At 49.0% G+C, this 16327-nt stretch overlaps 2 protein-coding genes across 4 annotated transcripts in view; one reads left to right on the forward strand and one right to left on the reverse strand.

Moving 5' to 3' along the window:
* The window catches only part of NCOA5 (nuclear receptor coactivator 5), a 32217-nt gene extending 23557 nt beyond the window's left edge, over window positions 1-8660 (forward strand). Inside the window, exons 3-8 of one of the 2 annotated variants that reach the window (XM_006839231.1) lie at window positions 420-728; window positions 1960-2096; window positions 2934-3060; window positions 5892-6091; window positions 7288-7608; window positions 8015-8604. In XM_006839231.1, coding sequence (XP_006839294.1) covers window positions 420-728; window positions 1960-2096; window positions 2934-3060; window positions 5892-6091; window positions 7288-7608; window positions 8015-8604 — 1684 coding nt within the window. Of the gene's footprint in view, window positions 1-419; window positions 729-1959; window positions 2097-2933; window positions 3061-5891; window positions 6092-7287; window positions 7609-8014 lie in introns of both variants that reach the window. The other variant, XM_006839230.1, reaches the window with a different exon arrangement.
* A 3910-nt stretch (window positions 8661-12570) lies between these two features.
* Window positions 12571-16327, reverse strand: part of SLC12A5 (solute carrier family 12 (potassium/chloride transporter), member 5) — a 34969-nt gene continuing 31212 nt past the window's right edge. Inside the window, exons 21-26 of one of the 2 annotated variants that reach the window (XM_006839233.1) lie at window positions 15539-15646; window positions 14151-14273; window positions 13860-14059; window positions 13534-13548; window positions 13184-13317; window positions 12571-12955 (exon numbers count right to left, since the gene is read on the reverse strand). In XM_006839233.1, coding sequence (XP_006839296.1) covers window positions 12864-12955; window positions 13184-13317; window positions 13534-13548; window positions 13860-14059; window positions 14151-14273; window positions 15539-15646 — 672 coding nt within the window. In that variant the 3' untranslated portion in view covers window positions 12571-12863. The remainder of the gene's footprint in view (window positions 12956-13183; window positions 13318-13533; window positions 13549-13859; window positions 14060-14150; window positions 14274-15538; window positions 15647-16327) is intronic. The other variant, XM_006839232.1, reaches the window with a different exon arrangement.

A 16327-nucleotide genomic window follows, 5' to 3' on the forward strand; every position in this document is an offset into this window, starting at 1 on the left:
ACTTTCATGAATCTTGTCCTTTACTGTACCCCCCAAATCCTTTCCCTGTATACATCTCTCAAACATTTCTGGTGGGAGAAAGTAGGTTTGGGGCCCTTTCACTTTGCAACCTGTTGAAATTGAGATGATTGGTCGTGGTGCATAAGGAAGGCTGGATTAGTCCCTGGAGCCAGGTGAACATTTGACTTTGGGCATGCATTCTTTCTTTGGTGTCCGTCTTCATCTTGTGAGATTCTAGAACTTTTATCTTCTGACCAGATGACTGTCCTTAAATTTTTAATCACGTTCTCACTGTTTGACTGCCTTGCTTTGGAAAGGGAGGGGGGATAATAACACTTGGTGGGTGGGAACTTATAAGATCTGAAGCGTTGACTACCTTCCTCCATTCCTCTGTCTTAACATCTTGCACCCTCCCACAGGGATCCTTATGGCTTCGGAGACAGTCGAGATACGAGACATGATCGTTCCCCGATTCGAGGAAGTCCAAGGAGAGAACCCAGGGATGGCAGGAATGGCCGGGATGCACGGGACCACAGAGACATGCGGGACCACAGAGACAGCAGAGACATGCGAGACCCCAGAGACAGCAGAAGCATGCGTGATGCTCGGGACATGAGAGATGTTAGAGACTTCCGTGATCTAAGAGACTCTAGGGACTATCGAGATCACCGGGAACCTGTGTATGACAGATACAGAGACATGAGAGACTCCCGAGAACCTGTGTACAGGTACATACAAAGAGCCTTTTCTTTTTTTTTATAAGAGCCTTTTCTCTTGGGTGTTCTGAAGTAGTCAGAAGTTCTCTGAAGATGAACCTTGAAGGAATCATGCTGAGTGAATTAAGTCAGTTGGAAAATACCAAGTACTTTATGATCTCACCAAAAATAAGCAAATGTATAGACACCACAGATGGTAGTGGTTACCAGAGGTAGGAGACAAGGAAAAGGGAGAGTATGTGCTTTATAGAACATTTAGTTTATGTTATTAATGATGAAATGATTTGGAAAGAAGAGTGAGAAAGGGTTGCACACCTGACAGAATGTGGTCAGTGTCAATGAATTATGCATGTGGAAGTAGTTGAGACAGTGTATGTTTTGTTACATACATATTTTCACCACTTTTTTTTTGGAAGGGTTCTATAAAACACTGACTGCCAGCCTTATTTTTCCAGTGTCTGTTAAGTGGTCCTGGTGAGACACTGTAGGAAAAGTGCTAGACTAGCAACCACAAGGTCGGCAGTTCAGACCCACCAGAAACCTATACCAGGTCGCCGAGTTGGAACTGACTTGACAGCACTTAACAACACAACAATCAAATGATTGGGGTGCGCAGTAGCACTGTGTAGGAGAAGCACTTGACTCTACGAACCGTAAGGTTGGCAGTTCAAGCCCAGAAGCCACTCCACAGGAGAAAGATGAGGCTTTCTGCTGCCGTAAGATTTACAACTCAGAAACCCTATACCGGCTCACTATGAGTTGGAAATGACTCAGAGGCACTTAACAGCTATAAGTGGTTGGTGCTTACTCCTCAATAAGTATTTGCTTAATGTGTGAATGGCTGGTGAATTCTACTTATTTAGTGACTGAATCTAGGTTTCTTATCAGACCTACCTGTAAAAGGCAACATTACAGAAACACACGGAAGGGGTATGAGGTTTGGTCCTCAAAATTAGTATCAGTCATTACTACTGATTATTTTGCATTTACTATGTGTCTGGACTGTGCTAAATAACTTTTAGGTACATCATGTTTGTTCATTCTCCTCCAGTTGTTTTGTAAGGCAGGGTAACTCAACTGCAGCCACAGTGCTGATAAAATAAAAGCCCTGTTTGTCTGCTCTCAAAGTTCCATTCCTTAGTATGCTTACTTCCTCAGAGGAAACCAGATGTTGAAAAATTCTGTCTGGTTTTTGAAGGATAGGCAGAGTTTTAACTTGGCGCAAATGTCCTTAACTTTTCAGGAGAGAAGGCTCTTACGACAGATACGTGCGGATGGACGACTATGGCAGAAGGAAGGAAGACTCTTACTTTGACCGGTACAGAGATAGCTTTGATGGACGAGGCCCTCCAGGCCCAGAAAGTCAATCTCGTGCGAAAGGTAAAGTAGCAGAAACAGTATACACCTACGACCCACAGAACGTTTTACAAACAAAAAGAAAGCAAAACTAACCCCTGTGTGAAAAAGACTTAGTGACTTAGCCAGGCAGTTCACATACAAAAAAATACTAACAACCTGTAAATGTGTAGAGAACATTTCATCTTGAAAATAATTTTTTAAATGCAAATTAGTACCATCATCTCGCTTAGTTATCCCACATGAAGAAATAAATATGAAATTCCAGCAGTAATAATAAAAGACTGTGTTTTTTTTTTTTAATGTAATTTTTGCGTAAAGACACACATTTTTAAAAGCTTGGTTTCCATAGCAATCCTGTATAGGGTTTCCAAGGAGCAGCTGATGAAAAAAAAAAAAAAAAAGCTGAGTTTCTATCAATACACCTTTAAATCTTTTTAAATTATGTCCTATCTAATCAGGTGTAGAGGTTTTACAACTTCATTTTAACTTGTAAAACTTTGCTACCTAGTTTCTTTTTTTTTTTTCCCCAAAAATACAACTATGAACCCTTGTCAGTAGAAGTCTTAAAAAGCTATTTCCAAAACATGCAAATTAGAATCATAATGAAGGAGCTTTGTCCCCTATCAAATTGGCAGGATTTAAAAAGAACGATTGTCCCCAGTACTGGCTGAGGTGAGAGAAGTGGGCACTCCGAGAGTTTCTCTAGAGGATTTACATACAGGGGAACATTAGAGGGTTCGTATACATACTTGTTGCAACCCTTGCCTGCAAGTAGTTTGGGATTCAGAATAAAGCTTGTGGCTTGTTTATGTAGAAGGATACAGTCCTTATTTCTGTTTTCCTGGTGGTGTCTTGCAGAGCGTTTGAAACGTGAGGAGCGGCGTAGAGAAGAACTTTATCGTCAGTATTTTGATGAGATTCAGAGACGCTTTGATGCTGAGAGGCCTGTCGATTGTTCTGTAATTGTGGTCAACAAGCAGACTAAGTAAGAACCTTTGGGATATTTCTTCTCTGGAAGGAGAAGATTAAGAAGAGAAACACAGGCTCCCTCATGGCAGCGCTACCCACTGAACTTGGCCCTGCTATGTGTGCTCCATTAGTTAGAGTGATTTTAGTGGTGGGTAACAGAAAGCACAGCTGAAACTTAAGGGAATTTGGGATTTATGTAACAGAAATCGAGCCATGGCCAGACTGAAGGTCAAACCATGTCTCCAAGACCTTATTCTCTGAGGGCTGCTTTCCTTGGTGCTGCCGACATTCCCAGGCAGGCTTTCTGTTTAAGGAGGGAGCAAGGCACTGGCCCTAGACAAGGATCATCTTAGCCTAGCAAACCTAGTGGAAAGAAAGGGATTCTCTATCCCAGTGCTTCCGCCAAAACTCCTGAAATGGTTTCTTGTGGCTCACTTTCCCATTCCTGAACCAGACACATTGACCAAGGGTGCTGGAATGCTCTTGATTGGCCAGGCCTACGTCATGTTCCCATCCCTAGAGCTAGGGGGAGGATCAGCCCTGTAGAACCATGTAGAATGAGTAGGAGAGTGTGCCTTCTAACTGCAAAATGAGGAAAGAATGGATGCTGGCTCGGCAAATCAGTGATGCCCGTCATAGGACAAGCCCAAATCCCAGTACTTTGGGAGGCCCCTGTCTCTGTCAGCCAAGCCTGTCTGGTGAAATGTCATGGCCTTCCAGAACTGTTAAATGACTATGTTAGTCAAGCCAGAGTTCACAGCACCATTTCACTCCCCTGTTTTCTGTTCTCTCCTTCGAGAGGCACCAGAGAAGCAGAGCGGGTATATAGCAGCTTACAGACCTGCCACGAGCTCTGTTCTCTTCCCCCAGGTGGTTAGCAAACTTTCTAGCAGTTTGGGGCTAAAGAGCTCATTTCAAGGCAGTGACTAGGGAAGTAGGTGTTGAGACACCAAGCAGCAGGCAGAGTTCACAGGCTCTGGACGGCTTTGTTCAGGGACAGATGCAGCTTTAACTGTAGATTGCGTGTTTTAACAATTGATAATAGCTATCATTTTCTGAGCACCTACCTTGTACTACCCCATGCTAGGTGCTTTGCATAAATTATTTCTAATTCTTCCAAGAATCGTGTTACATGATAGTCAAGTGGAAATTTTTTCTAAGACCAACTAAATGTAAGTACTAGGACTGGGGCTATAGTGGTGAGCATGCACACAGCCCCTTCCTGTTGTGACGTTTACACTCTCATTGGGCAAATGACAAAAAATGTGTCCTTTGTGAGTAGAATACAGTCAGTCCTCATTCATGCATTCCATATTGGTGAATTTTCTTACTTGACTAACGGTATTTGCAACCCCAAAATTGTTATTTGGACACTTTTCTGATTCACAGATTTGTGCACAGTAGTGTAAACTCTTTTAAGTTGCTTGGCACATGTGTTGCCAGCTGAGCTCGAAGATGCTCTGACTTCCTGGTTCAGTTCTGGTACCGTGGACAAGTGTCCTTTTGGCAGTCTGTCTGTTGTTGTTAAGTGACATCGAGTTGGATATAGGGTTTCCAAGGAGCAGCTGGTGAGCTTGAACCGCTGACCTTGCAGTTCAAATGGCTTTGCAGTCTGGCGCATTAACCCACAGCGCCACACCAGGACTCTGCAGTCTGCTTAGGGTAATGCTTTTTGCATTTTGGTGCTTTTTGTTGGTGTATGTATATGTATCCCAAGCATAATACTAAAATGTTGTCTTAATTCAGGAAGGCTGTGCTTTGCCTTATAGAGAAAATATGCGTGTTGGATTAGCTTTGTTCAGGCTCAAGTGCTGTTGATCGTGAATACAGTGTTAGTGAATCAGCCACATACCTTAACGTGGTGTCTTTAAACAGAGTGGTTGATGAAAAATATATTGTGATCAGAGATATTCACAGGAATGTATCCTTGTATTTCCTCTGGAAACAGTAGTCAAAACAGTGTCCATAGTGACTTTATAGAAAGTGTTTGCTGTTAAGTGTTGTCAAGTCGATCCCGATTCATAGCAACCTTCTGTAGGGATTCTGAGAAGCGGCTGGGTGTGCTTGAACTGCCAACCTCGTGGTTCAAATTGACCTTGCAGTCCGGCACATTAACCCGTAGCATTACGCCAGGCCTTCTTATAGAACATAACTACTACAAATTATACCAGTTGACTGTATCCACATCATCCCATTGCCATAGGGTTGATTCCAATTCCAAGTGGCCCTATAGGTCAGAGTACTACCCACAGGGCTTCTGAGGTGGTCATTTTTCATGGAACAGGCTGTCCCATCTCTTCTCTATCTTAGCAGCTTGTGAGTTCAAACTGCTGACCTTTCCAGGGTTTTAGATTGCGGCAAAGTTAAGGAAACTATGAGCCATATTATTCCTGTTTTTTTATTGGTAAAGAAAATGAAGTTTGTGAGAAGTAAGGTCTGTGTAAGGCTTCACAGCTTCGCAAATTAAATGGTAGAGCTGGAGTCCAAACCTATCTTTCTAGTTTTAAAGCCTCTGCTTTTTTATTGTGTTGCATAGCCTCCTCAAAGTCAGGCCATGTGCCACAGACCTAGACAGCAAGATGGTTAAGGGAGGACAGACTATAGAATTGAGGGGGAGACTTGGTATTCAATACTTTGTTACTGGCAACTTCCTGTGTGACCTTGGGCGTGTTGTAGCAATTCTGAGCGCCAGGAGAAAAGATGGAGTTTTTTAGATCCTTAGAGTCTGACTTGGTCAGTAGGATTTGAGCACCCTTGTAAGCGTAGAACTGGTAGGGAAGAAATAATGAATACATAAGAGTTGGTCCCAGATCGGAATGCTTACCTGGATCCTGTATGTTTCTACAGAGATTATGCGGAATCTGTGGGACGGAAGGTGCGAGACCTAGGCATGGTGGTGGACTTGATCTTCCTCAACACAGAGGTGTCACTGTCACAAGCCTTGGAGGATGTTAGCAGGGGAGGGTCTCCCTTTGCTATTGTCATCACCCAGCAGCACCAGATTCACCGTTCTTGCACAGTCAACATCATGTTTGGAACCCCCCAAGGTACAGATTCCCAAGTGGGTCAGAATTCCAGTAATCACCAGTCCATTGGTCTGTCATGCATTACTCACAAGAAGCAAGTTTTAAACAAATGACTTCCATATTTCAGAGATGGTCTAAACGTAGACGGCAGGGGCCTTGCATGGTCATTTTGTTATCTGTGGCCTTCTTTTATATGAGATGCCACACTTAAGTGTATTCAGAGGTTACAGAGGTGTGCTGGCATGTGTTTAACTACCAGTTCTCAGGGTGATGGCATTAGTTTTTAGCAGGCCACTAGAAGTCTCTGAAAGGGGCTGGAGAAAGCTACCTTTAGTGCCCCTCTGGCTCCTACAACACTTACTGTAATGGAATCTTTGCTTCCCTCCTATTTCTATTGGAAGACAGAGGAGTAACAGACATTTCAAATACTGTTTGCATGTGCTCCAGAGAAGAGAGCAAAGGAAGTCCTCTCCCAGAAGGCTCGGTGTAGCTTCCTTGAGGTTCTTTCCTGAGCCCTGAAGTCGTTTTAGTACTCTGAACCCAGAATGCTGAGACTGGCCTCTTGGTGTTCTTATTGCATTTGGTGTGCCTCAGGACAGACTTCCCTTTACCCACAACACTTAGCCCGTAACCGTAGACTACATAGGGTGCACCACTGGGTGTGCCGTTTTCTCAGAGGAATAGTCCTTCCAATGTCTGTGAAAACTTATATCAAGTTCTGAGGCTTTTCAACACTGTGGAAACCATGATGCCCAAGGGTAATGAGGGGAGGTTATTGAGGTCTTATTCCCTGACCTTTGATGGCCAGTGGAATTTGAACTGACAGATTCGGAACCAGCAGGCCAGCAGTGTCCTGAGGAACATGGAGGGAGAGGCAGGCTGACAAAGGGGCTTTTTGGCCTCCTGCTGCTGGACCAGAGGCTGCTGGGCCTGCCTCCTGTGGTTCTTCTCCATGTGATCTGTTTGAATCTGTGGGAAGCTGTCATGTTTCTTTGGGTTTTACTACAGGTCTGTGATCTAGGAATCCCCCTAAAGAACCAACTCTGTACAAAGGTACGCATTCCTGCCTCTCTCCACGCAGTTCATCTTCTGTCACTCGCTTCCCAGTCCCAAGATTTTTTTGTCACTGAAACCGTTTTCTTGCTGGTTAGAAAAGGCTCAGTGGACATGCATATCCGTCCTGGGGAAAAAAGAACTCATGTTATTTCTTCCCACAGAGCATCGCAACATGCCCCAGGCAGATGCCATGGTGCTGGTGGCCAGAAATTATGAGCGCTACAAGAATGAGTGCCGGGAGAAGGAACGGGAAGAGGTTGCCCGACAGGCAGCCAAGATGGCTGATGAGGCCATTGTGCAGGAAAGGGAGCGAGGTGGCCCTGAAGAGGGAGTGCGTGGGGGGCACCCTCCAGCCATCCAGAGCCTCATCAACCTGCTGGCAGACAACAGGTACCTCACTGCCGAAGAGAATGACAAGATTATCAACTATCTGCGAGAGCGGAAGGAGCGGCTTATGAGGAGCAGCACCAACTCTCTGCCTGGTGAGCTACGTGGCAGGGCCGAGGTGAAGTTCTGACTCTGCATTTCTCTAACCCCCAGACTCTGTTGGGAGGGTGGGCAGACCCTGTACTCTTTCGGGTGGGTAAGGACTCTCCCATGGGCCATTCCTGCTAATATGCTAAGATTTAGGTATGGATTCTGAGCCCTGTAGTTACTTGCTGGTGGGCTAGACTATCATTGCTGGCCCCTGATAGCCAGTAGGTACGCCCTTTAAAAAAAACAATTTCAGGCAACAGCACATACCGTGAAGGTAACCCCTGTGGGAAGTTAGCGTCTGTGTACTATGTGATTGATGTGACTCAGTGATTATTGTTCTTCCATTGGCTGCTAAGTCTCCTGCCCTTGAGGAGGACTTTCAACCATCTACCACCTCCTCCTGTCTTCTAGGCACGATTTCCCGCCAACCACTTGGGGCGACCTCGGGTGCCTCACTGAAGACACAGTCGAGCTCCCAAACGCTCCAGAGCGGCCAAGCACTCCCCTCTGCTACCCCCACTCCAGCTGCAGCCTCCACTTCCCAGCAAGAGCTTCAGGCCAAAATCCTCAGCCTCTTCAATAGTGGCTCAGTGGCAGCCAATAGCGGCTCTGCATCCCCCTCAGTCGCTGCTGTGAGCGCTCAGAACCAAAATTTTTCCACAGCAGTCAACAGCCAGTCTCAGCAAAGATCACAGGCCTCTGGCAGTCAGCCTCCAGGCATTTTGGGACAGGCAGGATCTGCCCGGAACATGGGCCCCAGGCCTGGGGCTCCTTCCCAGGGGCTCTTTGGCCAGCCTTCCAGTCGCTTGGCACCTGCCAGCACCATGGCTAGCCAGAGGCCCGTGTCTTCCACAGGTATCAACTTTGACAATCCAAGTGTACAGAAGGCTCTGGATACCCTGATCCAGAGTGGCCCTGCTCTCTCCCACCTAGTTAGCCAGACCACAGCACAGGTGGGACGGCCCCAGGCCCCCTTAGGATCTTACCAGAGGCATTACTGAGGTTAAACCTCTTAACTATTCCTGTGCCCCTCATCCCCTGGCCGCCCGCCCACTTACTACGTTCTAAATAGAGTTGTTTGGAAGATGTTCTTTGCGACTATCCAGGTCCACATCAAATGTTCTAAGTTTCTGCCCCATGCTTTCCTCTGCCAATAGCTCTCTGTTGCTTATTCCTTCCAGAGTCTGCATTTGTTGGTTTGATTGTTTTTTTGAAAATAAATCTCTCTGGGGTAGTTGGGTGTCTGGGCTCAGTTTGTATTTGATGAGTTTCTCCAGTCCCTCTGTCAGCTAGATTTGTGTGAGAAAAGGAAGAAGAAAGCAGGGCCCGGCCCGCTAGCATGTCTTAATCTTTAACCTTCCCAAGGCTTCCCAACCCAGAGCTCTGGCCCAAGCTGCCGGGAGGAGGAGGAGGTTGTGTGTGCCAGGTACACTGGCGTCACACCCCAGCCCATATGTGTTGAGCAAGGGGGTGTGGAGGGGAGAGAACTGCCTGAGCTGCGGTGGTGTGTTTGGATTTGAGTTTTCTCTCTGCATTTCATTGGAGGCTCTCCAATGAATTGGACAGCTCTAGTCACTAGATGCTTAAGTCAAGACTGAATCTGGGCCCTAAGTCAAGACTGAATCTGGGCCCTACCACTCTCTCTCTTACCCTGAGCATCTCCCCCCAGTGGAGTCAGTTCTGAGAAGGCTACCTCAGGACGCTGACGTTGAATCACCCCCATTTTTTTTCCAGTGGTTGTTGCAAGCTTTTGGCCCAAAAAGTCAGCTCTTGTTTTCATCTAGATTCTTGTTCTGTTCTCTGAGCAGCAGGGGGCAGGGACCATTTTGATATCAGACTTTTGATGGCTGGGTATATTTTTGATACAGGCAACCGACCATTCGTAAGTGTTGGGCCAGAATGAAATTGTGCAAGGGTGGAAGGGCAAGTCTTTGCTGCTGCTCTAAAATGGAGCCAGAGACAGCCCTTCCTCCCGCTCCCTCGGGAAGGAGCTCATTAGAGCCTGTGGCTCATGATCTCAAGGGGTCCCTGCCAGGGACAAGGGGAAACAATGACTTCAGCTGAGAATCCCTGTGAGTCCCCTGCCCTTGGCTAAGCAAACAATAGTTTCAAAAACAAGGTCCCCAGATGTCAGAATTTTTTGTTATATAGTGTTTTTGTTTGTTTTTTCCCTCTTTGGAACTCTTGTGTTATTAAAATGAAATTATTACTTTTTAATTAAAATGAAAAAATAAAAGCTGTGTTCATCTTTTTTTGGGTATAAATATCTGTAATACTTTTCTGGGGAATTCCACATGGTGGGAAGGTGGGGGGCGCGGTCCCTGATGGTTTTTCAGTCTGCCTTGACAATTGTCTTTAGCCTGTGATCAGGCCTCAAAACGTTTTTAACCCTAACTTCTTAATGCAGCTCACCTGGTTAGAAGCTTTAATAACAGCTCAGAGTAAAAGCCTACTGGCTAATTATAATGCTGGTTAAACCGTTTTCTTTTGGTAGACTTTTGAGTGTGTCAGGCTTATCCTTATTTCAGGAAGGGAAAACAGGGACTATGAAGAAACCACTTCTGGGGCATGGCTGGTGGGAGTGAAGGCACTCCTCTGACCTGATCTCCAGTCATCTGCCCCTTTCTTTCCCTCCCATTGTGCCGGGAGTTGGTAGAAGCACATGCTCATCAAGCTAGAAGGACCCTTGGGGAGCAAACACAGGACAGGAGTGGTGAGTGACCAATATGCAGAACGCTGGGAGCCCAGCCTCTTTGTAAGAGCTGCATACTTCAAGATACTAGTGCAGCTCTCAGTGGGCCCTTACTGCTTCCCAGCCCGTTGTCCATCCAGGATAAGAGGCCCACAGGAAAGGGCATTGTTTCTGGTTCAGAGTTGGGTCCCAGAAGATCATCTTGAATACCCCTCTGTCCACCCACTGATTCTCCCCCCTCAGGTATCCACACAGCACAACTCAGGCCATGAAGGGTATAATAAAATTATTTTTATTGCGTTTTGTGCAGACGGGAGTCTAAAAAATTAATACAGTAAAAGCTGTAAAGCATTAAATGGGAGCATTCAACAACAAAGGAAAGAACCGGCCCTCTCCTTTCATATTGGCACAAAGAACACAAGATAATACTGAGGCCAAATGCGGAATACTGAAACACTGAAAAGTAAAGGCAGGCCTAAGAAGAAGAGTAATAATAGCAATAAATAGTCTTGGTTTGGTGTGCACCCTCTCCTATTTACAAGGGATTTCCACTTCATTGCATTGCCCTGCACATAGATCGTCTAAAACAAAAGCAACACTAGTATCACTACAAGGCTATTGAAATATTGCACTCAGAATAAAAGTCACTTGAATGGACATGAGACATCTAGCTATGGTGATTATAAAGATAATGTGATGAATGAATTGTAACATTCATAACAGATATTGCACATGTAGCACAGAAAAGGGGGGGGGGTTGCGGTATGTTTGTTTCATCAACGGAAACTGCTCTTGCCAACCAGACAGTCTGAGTTCAAATAGTGCAACTTTGGTTCCCTAATTGGTGTTGATACAATCCCCTTTGCTTTCTGCTCAGCCTCCCCACTTCAGCCCAGGAATGCACAGGCCCCCTAGGAGGGCTATGGTTTGCAGTGGGTTAGGTCTTTTGGCGGAGAGGGGCTTGGTGTCAGGATACCTCCAACTTCCTGACTGGTACCTGGAAGAATCCATCCAGCCCCTTGTCAAATCTCAGGCCTGGGCCTAACTCACACCTCCCGGCCCCCAGGCACATCTGGCCCCATCAGGACGGCATCAGTGCTTTACCTTGGGCACAAAGGAAAGGAGGTGGTGCAGTCAGAAGGACCCAAGGGCTGAAGGTACTGTACCTAGTCCCGGGTGGTGCTGGAACGAGCATGCAGTGCCCTGGGGGTGAAGGGAGCCCAGCCAATGCGCCGCCTTTGGGGACCGGCGCCTCCGGCAGGGCTAATAGAGCGGAAGCGCCTAGCACTTGAGTTGGGGAAGCTAAAGGCCTTGGGTCCTGGTTGGAGGAAAGCAGGGAAGCGTTAAGAGCGACCCGCGGGGCTACTCCAGACCCATCCCCGGCCCGGGTGCCTGTCAGACGGAACTACAGGCTAGACCGCAAGGCCCAGCTCCCTAGACTCCAAGGCTGCCGGAGCTGTTAGATGGAGACGGGATGAATATCAGGGGCAGTGATGGGGCTTCCCGGTGGGTCGGGCTCCTAAACTAAATCACCCCCTTCCCTCACCTGACCAGGGAGGAAGTGGGAGGGGGCGCCATCCAGCTCCCTGATTTCAGTCTTTGGCAAGGAGCCTCTGGGTAGGGGTAGCAGCCGACCGGAGAGACGCCTACTCCCCCTGCGAAGGCACCGGGGCGGGGCTTTCTAGGTTTCTCTCCCGGCTAGGATCACCTCTCAGGTTCTGGCCCAGCTTATAGAAGAGCCGAGAAGAGACTGTGCGTGTCTCTGCATCCGCAGTGGAAATGCTCCGCTGGGAGGCGAGTCCAGACAGGTTGGACCCTTCGCTCACCTCCTCCTAAAAAAACCTGGATGGAGCAAAGGGTCAGAAGCCAAGGGCGCGCAGCAAGGGTTAAGCGGCGAGAGCGGCGCTGGGGCGAGGACCAAGACCCCCACCTGGGCCTACAGCACTTTTACTCTCCAACGTCCAGGACCACCCAGCTTCCCGAGGCCTCAGCCCCAGCGGGCGCACTCCACGGTGGCGAGAAGAGAAGTCCGTTGCGCTTCTAGTCACATAAATATGGGGACGTTAAAAATACACGCGGTGTCTCCTGTACACTATGTATAGGCCCGACCGGCCCCCGGCGCTCCGCAGAAAGGGAGAGCGGAGACACTAGCTAGCGGTGGGCCACTGGCGGTCTCCGCCATCCGGCACTCCCGGGGCGGCGCCAGGGACCACAGGGGGTCGGAGCGGGCCCAGGTCCCGCCCAGATGGGGAGGGGCCGCGCTGACGGCCAGGAGTCCCCTGTGGCCAAGCCTCCTCCCGCCCTTTATTGCAGCGTCTCCTCTGGCGGGGCAAGGTCGGGCTCAGAAAAAGGGCAGCGCAGCCGGGCCAGCAGACCGGAGCCACGGGGGCCGTCCTCTCCATCCAGGTCAGCCCCAACGGGCGCGGCCTTGGGCGTCAGGCAGCAGGGAAGGGGACCGGGGCGCGGGCACAGGGTCTGTATGTAAACGGTGACAGCGGCGGGGGGGCGCGGCGAGGGCTCCAGGGCCGCGGGCCGGACGCTCTCGGCCCAGGTGTCAGGTCCTAGCTCTCAGGAGTAGATGGTGATGACCTCGCGGCCACCGCCGCGGACCAGCATCACCCGATCCAGGTGCTCGGTGAGGACCTCGAGGAACTCCATATCTGATCACGCGTCAAGGAGAAAGACCAGCTCCAAGTGGTGGAATCGGGCAGCAAGCCGCTGTCCTGGGACTCCTGTGCCCGCATCCCTGTCCAAGGTACTGATCTTGAAGCAAGCCTAGCTCAGCTCCTCCAGCCCAGGGCCAGGACCTGGCTACCCAGAAGTCCACATCTCCCTCGCCCTTGCCTTTCTTCCGGAACGGGACCCTGCCAATTTTAACTCAAGGATACAATTTTCGTCACCGTTGCGGTTGCGGGGAGGCCCCGGCATGTTGAGCAAAACAAGCTTGGCTTCTCGGGATTTCTTCACAATCACCTCATTCAGCCGCACGGCCGTGTGCATGCGCCGCACGTTGGACTGATTCCTGGGGGAAGACGAGGAGAGGGGGAGGAGAGCGATAGACTCAGTCACCCTCCCCATCCCAGCCAGACTGGACTGCTGAGACCTGTTCCTTGCAAATCAGGAATCACCAAGCTCAGACCTCTCTAAGCTCGACTGAGTGCAAATTGGGGATTCATGATGGAGTGACCACAGCCCTGGTCAACCCGGAAGAGTATGAAAACAACTCTGAGATACTTACAAGTTCTCCCATTCCCTTCAGGAAACACAAGGAAAGCAAAGAGAAGAAGAAAGAAAAGGAGAGAGGTCAAGAGAGGAGGGAGAGGCTGGGGGCTTGAGCTAGTCACCCAGTCCCCACATCCATCATCTTTCCCCTGCCTGCCCCCCGGAGTTCTGACCCCTAACAGTCAGCTGGAACCACCAAGGCCTTAGTTGAGGAAGCCAAAGTATGTCAGGGCTGGGTCTCCAGACCACTTAGTCCAGGACTCCTGCTTTTTACTTTATGGTGGAGAGGAAAGCCTCTTTGGGCTCCCCCTATCCCCCAGCCCTCAGTCCCCAGGCCCGTACGGCTTCATGCTGAAAAAGTCCTTGATGCCCTCAGAGGAGACAGGGCTGGGACCCTGGTTCTTCTCGGCTGCAGACTTGTCCTTGGTCCAGGTGAGATGCACTTTCTCAGGGTCTGCCTCCCCCTCCCCCTCAGGCTCCTCCCCTGGGGACGGGGAGCTGCTGGGGCAGCTGGGAGCACTTTGGTCATGGATCAGCTGCACCTGAGGAATGAATGAAAGGACACAGATGATTTCTTTGAAGGCCAAAGGGTTTGCTTCTAGTGGCCAGTCCCAGAGTCTCCCAGTTCCATACCTCCTCCTCTGGCTTCTCCTCACTATCACCAGCTGTCTCTTCTGGGACATTGAGGCGGAGCCTAGTGTTGGCTGGATTCTTTCTCCGAATTGAGCCTCGAGACTCATCTGTGATGCTCTGGATCTAGGGAGTGACACAGGTTGGCACCAGCTCTGCTGGAAGTCACCACCCATGCTCTGCAAAGAGTTAGCATGGAAGCTGACGCTCAGCCGGGACACACGTTCTGGAACTGTATCAGCTATCAACAACACTGCAATGTTTCCACACCAAAGAGCCACAGGCCCCACAAGTCTGGCCACCCTAAGCCCTCCCCACCATCCAGCAACCAAAAGGTTGTAACCATCAAGCGGCTCCCCCAGCGCTCTGGTCCAGGGTCAGTTCTGGTTGGTCATACATATGCTGTCTCCTCAAATTTTCACTATCACCCCTGGATAACACCCCTATCTGTCCCAGCTCAAAGGGGCACCCACCACTCATTCATTCCTTGACAAGCCATCAACACATTCTGAGAACTATATTATCCATACCTAGGGGACTCAACATTCATGATCTGTCATGCTCCCCTATGTTATCTGCCACCCATTCCCCAAACCACCTGTTGTTACCCACCTTCAGGCATGCTTCTGTCTCTACCCCTGAGACACCATCACTCGTTTCCCTCACATCTACAACCACAACCACACTCTGAATGGGGTTCTTCAATCATACTCCCACATTACCCACACCTGAGGGGTGGGGATCATCACCACTACCCCTGAGAATTGATCAACTACAGCCTAGGAGATGTTTCTCCAAGCCTCACCCTTCCTCTATATCCCTAAACATCCATGTTATTCACTCTCTGAGGGTCTAGCATATGAGTCCTTGTCCCCGCACTGGGACTCGGCCACTTATATTATATTCTCCCTTGAAGGAGAATGGTTAAACGCTTGACTGCTAACCAAAAGGCTGGCAGTTCAAACCCACCCAGTGACTCCCCCGGAGACAGGCCTGGCAGTGTGCCCCCTAAAGGTTATAGTCTAGAAGAGCCTCTGGGGAATTTCACTCTGCTGCTGGGGGCCGCTATGACTCCGAATTGACTCAACAGCACTCAACAACAGTAACAGCAGAAATCACATACAGAAGGGAATCTGTCAGCCATGCCCAGGTCCCTTCTGAATCCTGGGGGGTGGGGATGGGCTTGGGAGGTGTGGCTACAGTATGTTCCTCACTTCTGGAGCCCAGGGTCTGGGGTGGGGGAGTAAGGGTGATAAGCAATGCTGCAAAGTAAACGTGGCAGAGCCAGTGGTCAGGAATGTCTGTCTGTCCTGAGTCATCCCAAACCTGAGAAGAACCAATGCCAACATCAGCTTGACGTTCTCCTCAGAGCATAGCCAGAACAACCTCACCTCCCGTTCCCGCTCGTTCTTGGTTAAATGCATCTGTTTGAGGATCTGGGAGCGTTGCTCCATCACCAGCGTCTTCTCGTAGGTGTAAGCTGAGATGTCGCTCTCATGCTGTGGGAAGATGGGGGCAGGGACAGGGTGAGAGGAAATGGAGAAGTGCAAGGCCATGGAGGAGGGAGGCAGAGCCCCCTTTCTCCTGCCTTAACCAATGACCTAGTTTAATCAAGGGTGTGGGGAGGCGAGGATGGAGCAAAGGATGATGCTCCGGGAAGGAAGTTCATCTCATTCCCTCCTCAGCCCAGTACAGGACCAGATGTGTGAACAAAAGAATTAATGAATGAGTAGATTAATTCATTACCTGGGTGAATGGAGTAAATGGAGAAAAGGAAGAAGTTTTCAAAGGAACCAAGGGATGAATGAATACATACATGGATGAATGGATAGGTGAGGGGGTGAGGGAATAAATTAATGGAGATATGGGGAGATAGATTCATGAATATACAGAGGGGTGGGTGGATGGAGAAATAACCCAAGGGGGGTGGGTGGATGAGAGACTCTGCAGTGTAATTGTTAGAAACATGGACTCGCTCTAGAGCCAGCCGGCCTGTATGAATTCTGGCCCTGTTGTTTCCTTTGTGTTAGGGGACACATGACTTTCTTTGCCTTGATTTCCTAGTCTCTAAAATGAAAATGGTGTGAACAGTGATGTCTGTCTCACAGATTATGTGACAATAAACCTATCCAACGTGTATAGCAGAGTCCCTACCCTATGAGGAGTGCTAGCTGACATGT

This window comes from Chrysochloris asiatica, unplaced genomic scaffold, assembly GCF_000296735.1.
Source record: "Chrysochloris asiatica unplaced genomic scaffold, ChrAsi1.0 scaffold00023, whole genome shotgun sequence".
Lineage (NCBI taxonomy): Eukaryota > Metazoa > Chordata > Mammalia > Afrosoricida > Chrysochloridae > Chrysochloris > Chrysochloris asiatica.